Source organism: Littorina saxatilis, linkage group LG1 (assembly GCF_037325665.1).
Source record: "Littorina saxatilis isolate snail1 linkage group LG1, US_GU_Lsax_2.0, whole genome shotgun sequence".
Classification (NCBI taxonomy): Eukaryota; Metazoa; Mollusca; class Gastropoda; order Littorinimorpha; family Littorinidae; genus Littorina; species Littorina saxatilis.
Genome location: NC_090245.1, coordinates 37,397,090 through 37,415,943, shown reverse-complemented (window position 1 = coordinate 37,415,943; position 18,854 = coordinate 37,397,090). Strand labels below are relative to the sequence as shown.

Genomic DNA, 18,854 nt, shown 5'->3' with positions numbered 1-18,854 from the left:
ACGCAGCCTTTGTTTCCGCTTTCTGTGGTTTCGGCGGCGGCGTTTCCGGCTTCGGTCGGGTATGCTGTTCCTCTCTCTGTCACTTCCGGTGGAACGTCAGAGAGGGAACAATAGCAGTCGGCTTTCAGCACTCTGTGCTTTGGTCAGGGCAGTCGGTGCTTCGCCCGGAGGGCGTTGCACGGCCTCTTGCCCGGGCCTGCGGTCGGAGGGTTGGTCTACTTACCCTTTTCCTCATGGTCAAGGGATGAGTGAGGTCCTTTTCTGGGTTACGGTTTTCCGGTTTCCGGGTATTCCGTTCTTCCTCCCACCGCTGGGTTTATGGCTTCGGTCTTTGTCCTTTTTAGTCCACTCTGAGGTTCAGTTGGTGGTCAGCGAAGGGACATGGTCGGGATTTCCGTCAAGGCTCAAGGCTATTCTTGCAGCTGTGGCGGACGTTACTTCCCGGTACCTTCCTTTTGGGAATATTAAGTCTCTCACCACATGGTCACTCTGTGGCTGTGCTGGGGTTGACCGGAGACTGGCTTCCGGGCTTTTCAGCTTCCGGTCTCAGTCTCAGCAGCCTTAGTTTTCGCATGCTGCGACTTGGTCGGTTGCATTTCTGGCTGTGGCTGGATATACTGTTCCTCTTCTTTCCGGTTGCTTTCTGGGAGAAAGGAACGGCTGCCGCTTTCGGGCGTTCCAGCTCCTCGGCCGGGGTAGTTGTCTCGTCACCTTTCCGGTGGGAGGGGCTTCTGTCCATTCCGTTCCGTCGTCTTGGACGTCATTTGGCTGTTTCTGACTCGCTGTCAGTCAGGGTATCAGCTGGTATGATGTTCTGGTACGCGCGTTTCCGGTTATTCGGTGTACTTTTTCTGCCTCTGGTGGATGTGACTTCGGCATTTTCTTTCGCTCGGCCACTCTGACTTCAGTTGGTGGCTGGAGAAGAGACATCTTTTGGGGTTTTCCGCAGCAGTGTGAGCGGAGATCAGGTGCTTGATCCTCGCTTCCCTGCCCTTCGGGGTTACGTGTGCCCTCCCTCAGGCGGCGAACAGTTGTTTCAGTCACGGGCTGCTGCTTCTGTCGCACTTCCGGCTGGCCGGAGAGGTGGTTCTCTTACCGACGTCTCAGTTACGTCAGGGTTTTAGAACAAAGATTGACCTTTGTGGTCATTATTGTCTCTGCCTTTCTCGGCGATCAGACTTGTTCTGGTGTTTCGTCCTAACTTAAGCTGTTCTTGAGTTGGCCTCGGAGGTTACATCCAGTTTTCTGAGGGGGCGTTGTCTTTGGCAATGTAGGTCGGCGGAGTCATCCTTTGTGGCTTACCTTCTCTCTCAGTTTTGGCCAGTCCTCTCCTGGAAGGGGGGAGCTGGCTAATGTTCCTATTTTCTTTCGTTTACCTGCGTACGGCGGGTACTTCGGAATTAGGACTGTCCTACGGACATTATGGCTTTTAGTCTTGACCTGTGCGATTGTCTCCTGCATTTCACAGGTAGCTATGGCATTTCCGGCGCCTGTGTCGGTAGATTTCTAGGCTTTCTGCATCCTCTTTCTGAGGTGAGTCAGTACGACTTCCGTTCGGTCGGGTTTCTTGCTACAGTCACCCTTCTATCACAGGCTACTATGTTTATGGTGTTGGCCCGTTGGCTCAGTGTTTGTCCCTCAGTCTTTCAGACGGGGACAGGCTTTTTCGGGCCTTTCGCTCAAACCCAGGAGGGCTCTTGATTTGATCTGAGTCTTTTGGCTGGTCGGCTTCACGCTTTGTCTGGTATGCTTACCAGTCGTGTTTTCGGCTTTGGGTTCTTGATTCGCAATTACCTACAAGCGGACTGAACTGCGAGCTCTATGGCTTGGGGGGCCATTTTGGTCATGGTTACTGGTCACTCTAGACTTTTGCCCTCTGTGACTCCCGCACTTTCGGGTGCTTATGCTTGTTGCAAGTATCGGCTTCCTCGTACTATCCTTTTCTGCTTTGGCACGAACGGATAGAGGATTTCGGGTTACCATCTCTTTTGAGAGCAGCAGGTCTGCCGTTTTCGGCACCCTTCTTTAGCATGCTTTAGGGGTGACGATGTCAAAAGATCGCAGTCAGGGTTTTTCCTGTTGTTTTCTTGTGTCACTTCCTAAGAGTACCTTGATCGTTTCTTGGTTAGTTTGTACTCTAACACAGAGTAGCAGACAGTGTGCTTAGGGGGGGTGAGCGTTTCTTCACGTTCTTGGAACTTTCGGAACGCTTATGCTCATTTTGAGTTTTTTATCATCGGGTCGGACTCTGGTACGTTGTACTCAGGTCTTTCTCTTTCCTTTTGCGCGGAGTTTGGTCACTCTTCTCTGGAGCTGACCTATATCGCTCAGTTGTTGTCGGGCTTTGGCATAGCCCTCCAACAAGAAGGGGGGGGGGGGGGGGGGTCAGATTGTCTTCCCCTCCTCTCGGCTCGGGTTCATGTAATCCAGGGCTCTTCTTCCTCCCTGGGCCTCCTTCTTTACGGTCCGGGGAGGAAGGGTTGGGCACAGCTTTCTGAAGGTGTCTTTAGCAAGTTTGGTCTAAGCGACATCCTGGCTGTCTTTCAGGATTTTCTCTGGCCCCTTTCTGGCTTGTTGGCAGGGGGCCAGTTCCTGGTAAGGGTGTTAGAGGGGGTTAGAATTTTTCTTTCCCACCGGGCCCTTCATGCCTTTTTGGGCAGCGGGCCAGTTTCTGGCAGGGTTTCTAATGGGAGTTGAATTTTTTTTTTTTTTTCTTTCCCACCGCCTTGTTGATGTTATCTGCAATATGTGATTGGGAGTAAGAATATGTAATTTAATATAAAATTTCTAAAGTAAATTTTGATTTGATTAATATACTTACCCCAATCACATAGCGTAGGCCCGCCCGCCTGCCCCGCTTATGGTTTGAGTTTTCTTCAAGTCGTATGAGTTGCCACGTGTTGTGGTAGGAAGTGACGTGGTATCCACTAGAGGGGAGGTAACTCCCGGGATACCCTCTCGTTACCATGGCTACGTTTGCCTTTTTGGTGATGGGTTTGCTTCCCCTTGTTGTGTTAGATGGGTAAGCGTTTTCAGTACCTAGCATCTCAGACGTAGTCAAATGCAATATGTGATTGGGGTAAGTATATTAATCAAATCAAAATTTACTTTAGAAATTTTATAATAAGCACCATTGTACTTCCTATGTCTTGAATTAACAGCTTTGTGTTGCATGACCTTGGATGACCTTGACCTTGGGTCAAGGTCACATGTATTTTGGTAGGAAAAATGTGTAAAGCATGTGAGTCGTATGGGCTTTGCCCTTCTTGTTAGTTTTCTTTAAAGCCGTATGATATTGACCACGTGTTGAGTAGCGGTAGTGACGTAGCATACACCAATGGGAGGTAACTCCCCGGGTGTATGGTCATTACCATGGCTACGTTTACACTTTTTGTGGTTGGGTTGCTTCCCTTTAAAATTGTTTAAGACGGGTAGCCTTTTCAGACCTTAGCATCCTAGACTGCGTCAATGCTATATGTGATTCGGGTACGGGTAAGTATATTAATCAAATGAAAATTTACTTATAAAATTTTCGATTTTTGATCAAAATTCAGCTGAGCGTTTACTTAAGCTTTTTTGTTCTTTAAAATTTGTTCTTTAAAATTTGTTCTTGCCTTTGCAGAAAGACGAATTTGCAATTGCAGATTATGCTTTGGTCCATTCTTGCAAGAAAATGATCAGGGTAAGTTCTGACACGGTCATTTTACAAAAACAAAATTTTTGGGTTTTTTGAGTGGTGATTCAGACCAGCTTTCACATACTACTTGTGTAGTCCTCATAGAGTTCTATTTGATTCATGTGCCTCTAAAGTAAGAAAGCCAACAAGACTGGTTGAAAAGACACCAGCCAGGTTGGTTGAATTAATTCTCACACAAATCATGTGTGAAATAAACCAATCTGTTCAATTTTAGCGAAGAATTGTTCCTGGACGACTGGCTGGGAAAGAGACTTTCATTATTATTCTTTCTCTTTTTATCAGTGTCTTTTGTTTTATCTCAGCACTTTTCTGTGCTCTTTAAATATTTTGTGTTAAGAAATATTTGTCAATGTCAGATTGTTATATTTGTATGTAAAAGTATATTATATGTAACTTGTGTAATGACTGGTTTCAGAAACACTGTGATACATCTGAACTTGCGTAATGACTGGTTTCAGAAACACTTGTGATACATCTGAACTTGTGTACTGACTGGTTTCAGAAACACTGTGATACATCTGAACTTGTGTACTGACTGGTTTCAGAAACACTGTGATACATCAGAACTTGTGTAATGACTGGTTTCAGAAACACTGTGATACATCTGAACTTGTGTACTGACTGGTTTCAGAAACACTGTGATACATCTGAACTTGTGTAATGACTGGTTTCAGAAACACTGTGATACATCTGAACTTGTGTACTGACTGGTTTCAGAAACACTGTGATACATCAGAACTTGCGTAATGACTGGTTTCAGAAACACTGTGATACATCTGAACTTGTGTAATGACTGGTTTCAGAAACACTGTGATACATCTGAACTTGTGTACTGACTGGTTTCAGAAACACTGTGATACATCTGAACTTGTGTACTGACTGGTTTCAGAAACACTGTGATACATCAGAACTTGTGTAATGACTGGTTTCAGAAACACTGTGATACATCTGAACTTGTGTACTGACTGGTTTCAGAAACACTGTGATACATCTGAACTTGTGTAATGACTGGTTTCAGAAACACTGTGATACATCTGAACTTGTGTAATGACTGGTTTCAGAAACATTGTGATACATCCGGATCGGAGCCCGAGATCTTGGATTGCTTGAAGAAGGCAAAAGATGGTGAAGGGTTTGACGACAAGTGTCGCCGCATCGTCATACAGCGCCAGATCACACAGGCTAAAGGTGAGCAGCCGTCACAAGTCCTATTTCTTGTCGGAAGAAACACTTAGGTTTTCGTTGCCATGGGTGCATGCGTGAAGCTGGAACTCCAACAGTTTGATATGTGTTCTTGCTTTCAGTGTACTGCAAGATTGTAAAGCTCTGAACCACCCTAAGAGTAACAATCAACTCCTGGTAATGACAAATTTGCATAGTTTTTTATACCTTGCATACACTCATGCTTTGCAGCCTGTTTCGTTTAGCATAATGTTGTAGGTTTTTTACCCTTTGGAAAGTGGAAGAAAAGATGCAAGCTTAGTTCAGCTTCTGTATCAATGAAACTTTCAATCTAAAAATTCATAATTCCGGATCTTGAAAATGGTTTTGCAGATACATTTTCAGGGTTTTGAAAGGTCAGGTGGATTTTTTGTCAAAGATGTGAAGATGTGTTTTGCATTTCCTCACATAAAGCAGCTGCACATTTTGTGAAAAATCTCTAAAAATTAATGCTCTAATTTGTTAGGACTCCACCCTCTGGACCCCAACCATTTTCCCCAAGTGTCGTCCCCGGTTCTGTGATAATGTTGATCTTGCCATTGGTTTAGTCATCAGTATTAATCATCGTTATTCTTTGCCTTGTGTGGAGCACAAGGCAGGAATTCATTTGCACCGGCCCCCGTAGCGCAGTGGTTAGCGCATCGGGCTGCGGGCCGGGAGGTCTTGGGTTCGAATCCCATCAGGGTCATGTGGGTTTTTCGGGCTATGGTCCGCTCCTACCCAGAGTGGAAGTGCTATGGTTCCTATGGGAAGGCTGGAATCACACAGCCGAGTGTCATTCACTTAACGAATGCGACTTTGAGGGTGCTCAGGTTCTGCTTACCTGACCAACACTGCAGGTGCGGCAGTTCTCGGGCCTGGTTGACACCAGGATATATTATGACAGTAACTTAAGTGTAGAGTGCTGCCCCGTCACGTAGTCTCAAACCAAATTGGAAATCCATAGCATCATCATTAAAATCATCCTCATCTCATTAATCATCCAAAAATATAAATTGTCCTTGCTCTTGTGGCCCTTCATGCCCGGAGCTCTCATGGTGACCTTGGTCTCATTGTTACTGTTCCATCCTTCCCTGAATAGTAGTTCTGCTGCCAGTCTTCAACGTGTGACGTTCTGGGGGGTCGACGGAGGGACGTGGTGGCGGTCTGCTCTCTGGAGGGGACGCTCACTCAGTCTGGCTCCGCGACTTGGCAGTCAATGTCGTTAGTAGGGGGCATAGTAGGTAGTGGGCTGATCCCGTTAGCTCGGGACAGACCTACTACTGAACACCGTCGAAGTGACTCAGCAGAAGTGCAGTGTCAACTTCCGAGGGTAGCCTACCGCAACGACCCGACATCTCTCCCTGGAGCGTCTGTAAAATCGACAGGTCTGGCAGCGGAACGAAATTCAGAGGTGGATGGAGCAGCGAATGCAGGGACGGGGCGGCGTGAGAGTACACCGGAACAAGGAACAGGTGTAAGGGGGGGGAAGTAATTCATTTGCACAAACTGTCATTTTCGTAATCATGAGCATCTTTCTTGCACTCACAAGCTGAAAGTTGTTCATTGTTTTTGCAGACTATCGTCTGAACCCCTTGCTGCAGAAAGCGTGTCAGCAGGACATTCCCAAATTCTGCACGGACGTGATGGTGGGCGAACGGAATGACGGCATGTTAGAGGGCAAGGTCATCAACTGTCTCAAGAAGCAGTTTGCTGTCAAGGTCAGTGACGATAGCATGTGAAGAAAGAGGATAACTTTGAGCATCAGTAGTTCGGCAGCTCTGTTGATGTGCGTTTCAGCTGGTGTCTTGCTAGATATTTGGAGGAAGGTTGGTGTTCGGGATGAAGAGTGGGTGAAAGAGAGGATAATATTATAGAGTGGATGGTGAGCTGTGTGTGTGTGCGTGTGTGTGTGAGGTTCAATTTAGAATATGACTGTAGTGTCCATAGTGTGTGACGCTATGCCTGAAGTAAGAATTCAGGCATTTTCACAAGCCTCCTAGCAGGCAAAATGTGGTAAGACAATAAAGATCTCAACCAGGGAAGAGCAATGATCATCCACTAATGTTTGAGCTTTGGAAAAAATTTAGACGGTTCTATGTGACCCTGAGACAGTAATTTGTCAGTCTTTTCACAAGTTGTCAACAAATTTCAAGTTTGGTTTTCATGCCCCACTACAATACAAACATTTTCAATCTGTTGACAGCGCCTGTCACAAGCCTGTGAGCACCAGGTCCGGCAGCGAGTCAAGGCGGCCTCCTTGGACATCCGACAGGCTCCCATCTTGATGAAGGAGTGTCAGTCAGAGGTGAGTCATGATGGGGAACATGACAACTCAGGGTTTGTAAGGGGAGGGGCGGGGAGGGTAGTGGGGAGGAGCAGGAATCAAAAATAAAGACTCCCTGTTGAGAACTTTTATTGATAACCTGTTACTGTGGAACCCCCTCTTTAGACCCTCCAGTTTAGGCTTCCTCTCTTTTGAGACCTTACTTGTTGAGATTTTCTCTTCAGTCTCTGTAAAGTTACCTCCATTTTAAGACTCCACTTTTTAAGACCAGAATTAGGCAGGTTTGAGGAGGTCTTACAAGGGGAGTTGCACTGTTTTGTTGGAGAGGATTTGTGTGAACAATTAGGCTTCAGTGGGTGGAAGGTTTGGGCAGACTAGAAATACTCGCACACATGAAATCTGTTTAAGCATTTGTCAGTGTTGGCTTATCATTTATTTGTCAGTTGACATCCCTGCCAGTTGACCGTAAACACACAGGTACAGTAAAAACGAACACTCTTTCCAAAAGACCACCCTTTCCAGGTGCCAGGAGAATGGTTTCCGAATAACTCTCACTTACTCTATTACACATGTCTTATGCATTTAGAGCGCTTACTTCCCTTTGTTTATCAGACCACTCTTTCTGTTCTTCCAACACGTAGATCAAGCGGCACTGCAGCGACAAGATGTTGTTCGAGAAAGGCCAGGGCGACGTGGAGAGCATGAAGATCCAGGAGCTTGGGGAGGGCAATGTCATAGAATGTCTCAAGGCCAAGTTCCGCGAGCACAAGATTGACAACCCCAGGTGCCGCCTGGAGATTGCCAACCTGCTTGCAGAGAGTCACATCGACGTCAACGTGGACCCCGTTCTGCACACCGCCTGCCAGCAGGACTTGCTCAGCCTGTGCAGGAATGTCGACCTTGGGCAAGGCAGACGTGAGTTGTGTTAGCTTTGCTGGGATGGGATGGGATTTGTAAAAAAAATATGTGTAAATATGCTTTGTGTTGTTTTTGTAAACCCACCACACACAAAATAACCAGTTTTATCTGCAAATTATAGACATTTTTTAAGGTTTTACAATCTCATCCCAACCCAAGTTTACTTTTTTATTTCTGTGGTGTTTTTTTAATTTTTTTATGAAAGATTGGTAATGTGGGTCCTGTTGATGCAGAAGATGATTTTCAGTCAACAGCAAGTGAGCAACATTTTGTAATGGTTTATTTCATTAATGTGGTATGTACATTACTGGAAATAAAACTTTCGTTCCTAGCAAACAGGATTTAGGACAGGATTTAGAATGCAGAAAATGGTTTTCAGTGTTCGCAATATGTCCATATAAAGTATTTCAATTGTATATAATAGTTACAGATCAGTTTGTGGGAATACAGTGATTTTTATCACTGTGTGTGTGTGCTTGGAGGGGGGGGGGGGGGGCGGGGGAGGTATAAACAGTGCATGTGTAAGGGTAAACAGTTTGTCTTTTTACTGGTCATGGTGAGCTCTGATCTCTCTAATCCTGAACATCTGTATGATTTCAGATATGTCATGCTTGCTGTCCTTCTTGGATGAGGATCCCAACGCAATGACTGCGCATTGCCGGGACCTTCTCAAAAAGCGCAAAGAAATGTGGGAATATGCTGCACAGGTGAGGAGGCATTAGCAGATAATGAACCCACACACTCAACAAGAAAAGTAATGTAGTGCTCCATTAACTTGATCAGGAAAGCAGAAGAGAGTCGGAGTAACATTGGTGGAGGGGGTAGTTGTGATCTTCTTTTTCTTCGTTCATGGGCTGGAACTCCCACGTTCACTCATGTTTTTACACAAGTGTTTTTTTTACGTGTATGACCGTTTTTACCCCGCCATTCAGGCAGCCATGCGCTGCTTTGGGGGGGAGGCATGCTGGGTATTTTCGTGTTTCTATAATCCACCGAACTCTGACATAGATTACAGGATCTTTTCCATGCGCACTTGGTCTTGTACTTGCGTGTACACAGAAAGGGGGATAAGGCACTAGCAGGTCTGCACATATATTGACCTGGGAGATCGGAAAAATCTCCACCCTTAACCCACCAGGGCCCGTATGCATGAACTAGAAGTAAGAAACACTGGAAGTAGAGCCCTCTTTCTGAAGTGGGAACTCCCGAAGTTAACTTCCTAACTGTTCACTATGCATGAACTGACTTCAATGCCGAAGTAGTGACATCGAGAGTATTAAGGTCAAGGTCGCGGAAATTGAGGGAATCCCTAGTAATACGCATGCGCACGTTTCTGTAAACATGGCAGTCAACAGAAAAGGCAAGGCACGTGTGCCCAAAATGAAAGTAGCTACAGAGGGACGTTCTGCATCTCGAAAATAATTATTGAACTCAGCGCTATGCGCTTCGTTCAATAATGAATTTTCTCGATTTGCTCTATAAATCCCTTAGTGCACTGGGATGTCTCAATAACTTAAAATATAATAGAAAAAAAAGTTGTTTAAGGCGGCATTCGAACCCAGAGCGACAGAACGAGAGTCCGACACCCTAACTATGTTACCCGTGTATTAAATGGTATGATGAAAACATGTGTTATGAGTTATTCAGTCGTGATAGTTTGAAAGCTCGCCACCTTTGCTGCATGACTTGAGCACGTTTATTTCGGTCAGTAACTGATGGAACTGTCGGTTTTGAGCCATTCTGTTTCAAGCATTTCACCTAAATTAAACAAGAATGACACAGTTCGTGTCAATGGTGCAAGGTAGGCGACCGTCTCATTGTAGCCAAGTTACGACAGTTGCTCGATTGACGCATTTCACGTCTTCGATATTCTGTCTGAGCTCATTTCCCAATGAGCTGCCTTAAAAACAGGAATGTCCTGCAATTGTAGTATGCGTTGGAGGTTTCTTTTGGATGGGTAAGGACCCTTTAAGAAGCGATATCGTCGTATAATGATGTCAAGTGAGAGACCTTGCAAATTAACATTGAAAGTGGGAACTTCGGAAGCAAAGCTGCCAGCTACTCGGTATGCAAGAGCTAAATTGAAAGCCGAAGTAGTGGTTTCGAGAGTTCTGAGGTCAAGGTCGAGGAAATTGGGGGAAACCCAATTAGTGCGCATGCGTTTGTAAACGGTAGGCTTGGTGACCAGAGGAAACAAATATCATCGCGAGTTCGTAAATGGGTTAACGTTGATCGCGCTGTAACTTTTACTATAGTTGTTGCTTCTGACTGGTTGAACGAACGGGTCGGTTCAAAGCTGTGATGATTGTCTTGAAATTAAATAACTGTCTATAATAATGATTTTGTTGACCAGAATGTTGGGGAGAATAAAACATTTTTTGTTTATGTGGTAGCGAAGTCGGTTATGTTAAACCTCTTCTTTTTTTAATGATTGTGTATCGGTAAAACTGTTTTGGACAAAATAGGTTGGTTAGAGCGAACGTTTGGGTTACTGGTAAATTTGAAAAGGCAGAAATCAATCAGTGTTTGGGAAATCAAGATATAAGGTGTAGTAAAAAGAAGATAAGTTCAGTGACTTTCATATTAATTGGGAAAATGTGTGTCCGAAATTTTTACAAAAGATAAATTGTTGTACTTGAGTATTTATAAAATATGTTTGTCCTCGTTAATTGTGAACAGGATGTATGTTTATATAAAGTTGAAAGTCAAGATCTATTGGATTTGTTTAGCCTACGCGCGTGTGTGCATGTGTGTTAGACATAGACATAGAACACTGTATTATCTCAATTACGAGAAACTCGGGTGTGGTGAATCATAATAAACAACATAAAACGTAAGAACATAAATAAAATATCGAGGCACAAATACTCAGCTCATAATAGTGTGTGGTAGGGGGGGATGGGATGCACACATATTGTAAAGAGAGAGAGTGCGAGTGAAAGGGTTATAAGTTTACAGTAGGCGACATCACAATAAAAATAAAAACCTTTCCGAATAGTACCCGCTGATGGGACAACAACAAAAAAGTCTGATCTCCTTAAAAAAGAAAAAGAAAAAAAGGAAAAAGGAAAAAAAAAAGCTGGTTTGTGTGTGTCTGTCTGTGGCCGGGTATGATGACAAAACGGCTTCACTGACTGAGACGGAAATTGCAGGGTATGTTCCTTGCCACTCGAGTCGTGTGGAGACACGTTACGCCCAATATACGTACCCACTGAGACTGTTGTTAGGCCCTATTTTGTACCCATAGGGCGAAAGCGGTGTGAATGTATGCTGGCTAAAATTGTATTATAGAAAAGAATCAGAAGCGTACTAAAAACAGATTAGTTTAGTTATGGTTGTGAATGTTTTCTGCACTAAAGCAGTGTTTTTTGTTTGAATTTTAGGCGTTTTGCTTAAGCACAATCACTCAAGAAAACTTGATTTCAACAAAAATGTGACTACGTTAGAGAGAAAAAATGGTAAAAACACTAAAGATACGCAGTCCATTGGTATGCTAGCCACAAAAACTGATTTTTTAGACTCTCTTTAACTTTAGGGGAAACGTGCATAATGACTAGATGTACAGTAAAACCTGTCTCTAACGGACACCCTTGGGGAATGGTAATAGTGTCCCTATTAGACAGGTGTCCCTTCTTCACAGGTGGAGGGGCCGGGGCAATATTTTACAAAGAGCACGTAAAATGAACAAGACACTTTTTGTCAGTCCTGTAGTATGTATTTATTGGATTGAACATGAGACTCACTGAAAATGTGAGTAAACAAATGATACATGTAGCAAACAACAACAACAACAACAACAACATCCCCCCACCCCCCCACCTAACCCGTTCCCTACACACACTGTGCATCAAACTTACGCAAGTCGGACGTCACAAAGCTAAAAATAGCTGACTCTTCATCAGTCATTCAACGGGAAATTCCGCAGTGTGTCTCGACCAAATTGGGTCAGCTCTTGTTTCATTCAGTTTTTCTAGTCTCAGCATAAATGCATGGAACAAAAATTTAGCTGTGTTAACTATTGTTTCCTTCGAACGATTGCTTACAAAGAGAGAGAGATCATCACGTCTTCTTTTTCCGATTTGATCCTCGCGATCTGTGTTTTACCACATCCCATCTCCTTCGCCACATCTTGGCATGATTGGCCGCTATCTAGTTTTTTCAAGGCAGCGACACGCTGCTCTAAAGTCAACGCTTTTCTTTTTCCTGCTGGAGATTCCATTTTCAAACACAGTAGTCTACTGTTGCTTTTGATTGTGACTGTATCCACAATGCGGAAAAGCGAAAGTGAGTGAGCGAAAGTGGGTCTCCATCTAAACAAGCCACTGATTGGTCAGAAAAGGGACAGGACAACCAATCAACAACCATTTGTGCTACGGCTACGGCTGCCGAGCACTGTCTGCATAACAGTCGAGTTTTCGAAGTTGCGTTTTTATGTACGTTGTGTCCGTTTGTGACAGTGTTTACACTTCCTACGGTCCGAAAAATCGTGTCCGCGTCCGTAAGTGGCAGGTGTCCGCCCGTTAAAGGTTAGTTATTGTTGAAATCGTGTTCGTGCCATGATAAACTGTCCGTATGTAGCAGGTGGCCGTTACAACAAGGGTCCGCTAGACTCAGGTTTTACTGTATCGCGAAGAAGTACGAGAACAAAATAAAAGGGTACCCTTGTACTCAGTGTTTACGCGCCCCAGACTTTTCCATTTCTGACAGTCACGGGCCCCAGTCTTCCCTTGTTCCGTGCCCCAGGCATTGAAACTTTTCTCTAACCTTCATTTTCATGTATTTTTTAGCTAGTTTTACGTGACAGTAGTTGGAGGTTTTTGCATTTCAGTCAAGTAACGCAGGCTTGTTCTTTCTTCAAGTTGTTACAGTTAAACACATAAATTTCAGATGCACACTATGGTCACTCTGATCATGAGCTCTTTGACGATGTTATTAACCACGCTGTTAATGCCCATAGTGACAACGAACTTACAATACGGGTTCTCACACTAAATTCACAGACTGGGAAAAGATCGTACGTACAGAAAGATTTTAAAGTGTTCCCATCAATTCTTCAAAAGCATGTTAAAACTTTGATTGCGAAAGAAACCACGCACAAAATTTGAAATCGTGTATGATGCTGCAAACAAAATAAAATTTCCAGCAATTTAAAAAAAAACCCAAGTTCTTGTTCTACCACGTCGCGATGATCGTACGCTGATTTATGATTGCTTTGTTCTGCTGCTAACACACATGTTTTATGTTTTTCTGTTACCCGAAAACCGTGCTGTATACCGTCTAACAAAAAATCTCTGTCACAATCTCCCGCAGTGGGGCACTGCGGTTATGAAATTAAAGGCCCCTCCTGTTTTTGGAACCGCAGGAGCTTTCTAGTTTGCTGTTAGGTAGATTTTTGGTTCCTCTTTCCTGTCATGCTCTCTTTTTCTTCATGAATTCTTTTCTTTTTTCTGCCTTCTTGCTCATTCACCTGTATTTTTTCCAAAAAACTCTTCTCTTGCCGCTTGTCTCGCGATTCATGTATAGTTTAATCTGTTAGTGTTCTGATGTAAGTCCAGCAGTAGATAGGTTAAGCCTATTTTAACATACTGGAAACTGGTAATCTTCCAGTAGGTATTAATTTAGTTTTACTAAAGCCTGCTGGGACACAAGTAATGGGTTAGTGCATTTGTAAACAGGAATCGCTTGACAAGTGGCCCCCTTCATCCCCCCCTTCCTCGTCCTGATATGGCTCTGCGTAGTCGGCTGGACGTTAAGCAACAAATAAACAAACTGTCACAATCGCCCTCTAGCACTGAGTGCCACCTTTGAGATTTTGCACTAATAGATGCATGATTTCCTAAAAACTAGTCACAGTCATGAGGATCAAATTGAGGGAACGGGCTGGAATAGGTGGGGCCTACCGTTGTGTTGTCAGTTTGCTGCGCTGTATCCTAGGCACTGGTGTTTGCTGTCGCCTGGTGGTCTTTGCCGGGGTGCTCTTTTCCACACGTGTTACACATGTGTTCGAACCTGCAGCGGGACCCGTAGAGGCACATGCCTTTGTTGGTGGAGTGCAGGCACACATCCTTCTCACTGGGTCACACAGGTCGTCGAATACCGCCGCTTCCCATCATGGCCTTGCCGCTTTTGTTGCCTATAACTTGTTGGGCACGCTCACGGAGAATCACTGTGGACAGGTGGGGGTTGGGGGTCCCCCAAGCAAACCCGCTGGTTGCCTGGCGCTTCCTGTACTCGTCGTCGTACAGGAGCACCGACTGCCAGGAGAATCTTGCGCCGAGCTCGCCCACCATCTCCGTATAACCGAGGTAGGCTTCGTGGTCGAAGTCCGGTGCATTCATTAGTTTTGCCATTATTCTTGCATTTGCGACGATCCAGTGGCAGGGGGATACTTTGTCCAACTTTGGTTTGTTGGCCAGCTTAAGTGTGACACCTCCCCCGAGTGTCACCTCTTCCTCCACCGCCATAGAAGCCGGTACGAAGTCAACAATTCTTAAAAATGTCTCACCTAGTGAAGCGGTAGACTGTGTGGCCATGTTGCCAAGAAGGCCCTGGAGCGGTGCCACTTGGTCGGCAGCACGCAACGGCCCTCCCCCGTACTTCTTTTGCAGGTCTGCAACTGCCGCTTTTAATTCCACTATGTGGCCTCTTTTTAACTTGAGGCTTTCCAGGTCCTTTTCTCCTGCATATTTTAAAGCACTGAGGGTTGTGAACTCCTCTTTTTCCAGAACCTCAACCACAGGTTGGGGCAGATTGTTTGCCCATGAAGTAAAATTGAACTCCATTTTTGCAGAACTGAAAAATCGCTGAACTGGCTTGCTGGCCGCTGCGCTGCTACTAATGACTTCGGTCCTCGCTCTCTCTCTCTGACTCCCTTATCTGTTACCATTGTTTCATTCCAGATGGTGTCCTTCACTCATCACCTCCCCCCTGCCCTCCAACCCTCTTCCATTCCCCGCATTCGTTCCCACGGGACTCTGCTATCACTTCCTCCTGCATTACCTCAACACCTCCTCCCCCCCCCCCCCCCCCTTTTTTAGCTGCATATCTGTCTCGTTTAAATAGAGTTTATGGTCACTGACCGCTCCCTCTAAACTCACACAACAAAATAAAATTTCCAGCAATTTAAAAAAAAAACAAGTCGCGTAAGGCGAAATTACTACATTTAGTCAAGCTGTGGAACTCACAGAATGAAACTGAACGTAGTCCGCCGCTAGTGCAAAAGGCAGTGAAAGTGACGAGCCTGTTTGGCGCGGTAGCGATTGCGCTGTGCTTCATAGCACGCTTTACTGTACCTCTCTTCGTTTTAACTTTCTGAGCGTGTTTTTAATCCAAACATATCATATCTATATGTTTTTGGAATCAGGAACCGACAAGGAATAAGATGAAATAGTTTTTAAAACGATTTCGGAAATTTAATTTTGATCATAATTTTTATATTTTTGATTTTCAGAGCTTGTTTTTAATCCAAATATAACATATGTATATGTTTTTGGAATCAGAAAATGACGAAGAATAAGATGAAATTGTTTTTGGATCGTTTAATAAAAAAATAATTTTAATTACAAGTTTCCGATTTTTAATGACCAAACTCACTCATTAGTTTTTAAGCCACCAAGCTGAAATGCAATACCAAACCCCGGGCTTCGTCGAAGATTGCTTTGCCAAAATTCAATCAATTTGATTGAAAAATGAGGGTGTGACAGTGCCGCCTCAACTTTTACAAAAAGCCGGATATGACGTCATCAAAGGTATTTATCGAAAAAATAAAAAAAACGTCCGGGGATATCATACCCAGGAACTCTCATGTCAAATTTCATAAAGATCGGCCCAGTAGTTTAGTCTGAATCGCTCTACACACACACACAGACAGACAGACAGACACACACACACACATACATACACCACGACCCTCATCTCGATTCCCCCCTCAATGTTAAAATATTTAGTCAAAACTTGACTAAATATAAACACATAAAAAAAAACACAAGAGAAAAAAATAAAAAATAAAAAAAATAAAGATATAAGGTGTAGTAAAAAGAAGTTAAGTTCAGTGACTTTCATATTAATTGGGAAAATGTGTGTCCGAAATTTTACAAAAGATAAATTGTTGTACTTGGGTATTTGTAAATTATGTTTGTCCTCGTTAATTGTGAACAGGATGTATGTTTATATAAAGTTGAAAGTCAAGGTTGGATTTGTTTAGCCTACGCGCGTGTGTGCATGTGTGTTAGACATAGAACACTGTATTATCTCAATTATGAGAAACTCGGGTGTGGTGAATCATAATAAACAACATAAAACGTAAGAACATAAATAAAATATCGAGGCACAAATACTCAGCTCATAATAGTGTGTGGTAGGGGGGGATGGGGGGTGCACACACACACACACACACACACACACATGTGCGCGCGTGCACGCATACAAATTAATAAACAGACGCACAACTACACACGCACGCCTAACGCACGCGCGCGCACACACACACACACACACACACAAACACACACATACATACATACACTCACACACACACACACACACACACGCACGCACACACATGCACACTCTCACACGCACATTCTCACACAAACACACACTCACACATGCACACAACGACGCCCATTTACACAGAAACACCCCCTCGTATAAGCGGGGCCGGGGATGAAAGAGTGGTGGCAAGTGACCCAGAACGAACAAAAGTCAAAGCTGGCTGGTTTGTATTCAGGGAAATTTGCATGAAATGCACACACGAGATACGACTTTTCCTTCTATTTTCTCTTTTTGGGACTTTCATTTGTGTTAGCTCGGTTTGATATGAAAAACCGAAGAAAAGCCCTGAAATTTTGCATTGAGAAACTTTGGAAGTACTACTGGGTCTCGCTGTAGTACAATTACCCTCACTTACTTCCTAGTTTGTTTCCAAAGTAAGCTCTTTTTTCGTCCCATGCATGCAAAAGTGAGGATGTACTTCCGATGTCGCTCAAAACTTTGGAAGTAGTCGCAAACTACCCTCAGTTACTTCCTCGCTTTGCTTCGAAGTAAGCCCTTCTTCCGGCCCATGCATACGAAAGTGAGCCAAGTACTTCCAATGTCACTCAAAACTTTGGGAGTTGTCGCGTACTTCCCCCATAAGCATACGGGTCCAGGCGACCGTGTCCGTGATTTGAACTCCCGACCTTCCGATTAGGAGGCCGATGTCTTATCCACTAGGCCACTGCACCTGTCAAGTTGTGATCATTGAAAGCTTTGGTGCTTGGGCATGAAGACGAATGATACATTTACACAAAAGATATTACTCAGCTCATTTTCATCATTGGAAAATCAGCCAAGAATCAAAATGAATATGACCACTTTTTGACTCACCTGAGCGATGAGAAGAGTTTTTGTATTGAGTAGTTTTAGGAACATCGGCTGGACATTCAAAAAGCCATCCATAATCATAGATGAAGAAGTTTTCTTCGGTATTTTTGAACTTGGAACTTTCAACTTTACACATGTGTAGGGTTTGATGACCTCCAGATATGACAATTCTGGCTGACCCTCTACAAATGTTAAGGTCATAGTTGGGTCAAGCAGAGGTGCCAACCCCATAAATGAGCTTTCAGGAGTTACAAAAGGAAAAATCAGGAGTTTCAATATTTTTTCAGGAGTAATATAATTAAACATCTTTCATTCATTCGGATTCACACAATCACATTAAAAAACACAGGACAGAGACAGTTGATGTTTAAAAATAAGAAAATGTATATTAATTGAAGAATACAAGGGACAAAATAGAAGACAAGTATAAGCTTTTTCTTAAGTGCGAGTCAATCCTTGGAGTGTTTGCGAATGCTACACCAGCCTGAACATGTTTCTGGCTTTTCGTATGTCTCACGATATCATCGAACCCACCATACGCGATGTTGATGTCTGACTCGCAGGCTTTACATCTGGCGTGGTTTTCACTGACCTTCGATGGAACCATACACGGAAAGTCCGCAGCGTATTTCGGTAAAAATCTTTGAAAGTGTTTCGTCCACTTGGACTTGGAAGCTGCACCTGTCGCTTCATCAGCTTTTCTTTTCCTTGGTCTTCCTCTGCCTCCCATTTTCACTTCTAACACCGCACGAGCGAAGACAAAGACTGACGCCTGAATACTGTACATCACAAAGACTGACGCTTGGAACAAAGACTCGCGCTAGAACCAAAGACATGTATAAGCTTACGCTTACAATTAGTTTCCAATCTGCGGATTACGACTCCCGCATTGGTATCAATTCACGATTGCCATTGGCCCAGAGAGTCACTGGAACAGCGAATACTTGCAACGAAATTTACGATTGGCTAAGCAAGTCACGTGGACAACATCGACAGTCCATCGCGGAGTGGTTCCCGATGTTCCGTACACGGCTAGTTGCGCAATGTTGAGGAAAACCGATGTAAAAAAAAAAAAAAAGTTGCACCTTTCAAAATTCCGTAAATTTGTACTTTAATTATGTTTCCGCAAATAAATACGGAAAATCTGTATGGGTTGGCACCTCTGGTCAAGTGCGGGGTCAAAAACTGGACAATTACGGTACCAATTTTTCTTCTTTGTTGCAGGTTGCTCCCCCTGAAAGCTTTGGTGAGATTTACGATTCCATTGTGACATCGCCAGCCAAGCATTACTTCCTTGCGGTGCTCTTCACCGTCATTGGCATAATTTTTATCGTTGGTATTTCATGCGGGCGTGTGACAAAGCGAGTTAGAGCAGAGGTAAAGAACAAG

The 18,854-nt window shown here is 44.0% G+C and overlaps 1 protein-coding gene across 1 annotated transcript in view; it reads left to right on the top strand.

Moving 5' to 3' along the window:
- Positions 1-18,854, top strand: part of LOC138968763 (Golgi apparatus protein 1-like) — a 73,843-nt gene that overhangs the window by 46,072 nt on the left and 8,917 nt on the right. The window contains exons 18-24 of the mRNA XM_070341411.1: positions 3,623-3,682; positions 4,759-4,885; positions 6,476-6,618; positions 7,104-7,205; positions 7,826-8,099; positions 8,703-8,809; positions 18,690-18,842. Of these exons, the coding sequence (XP_070197512.1) occupies positions 3,623-3,682; positions 4,759-4,885; positions 6,476-6,618; positions 7,104-7,205; positions 7,826-8,099; positions 8,703-8,809; positions 18,690-18,842 (966 nt within the window). The remainder of the gene's footprint in view (positions 1-3,622; positions 3,683-4,758; positions 4,886-6,475; positions 6,619-7,103; positions 7,206-7,825; positions 8,100-8,702; positions 8,810-18,689; positions 18,843-18,854) is intronic.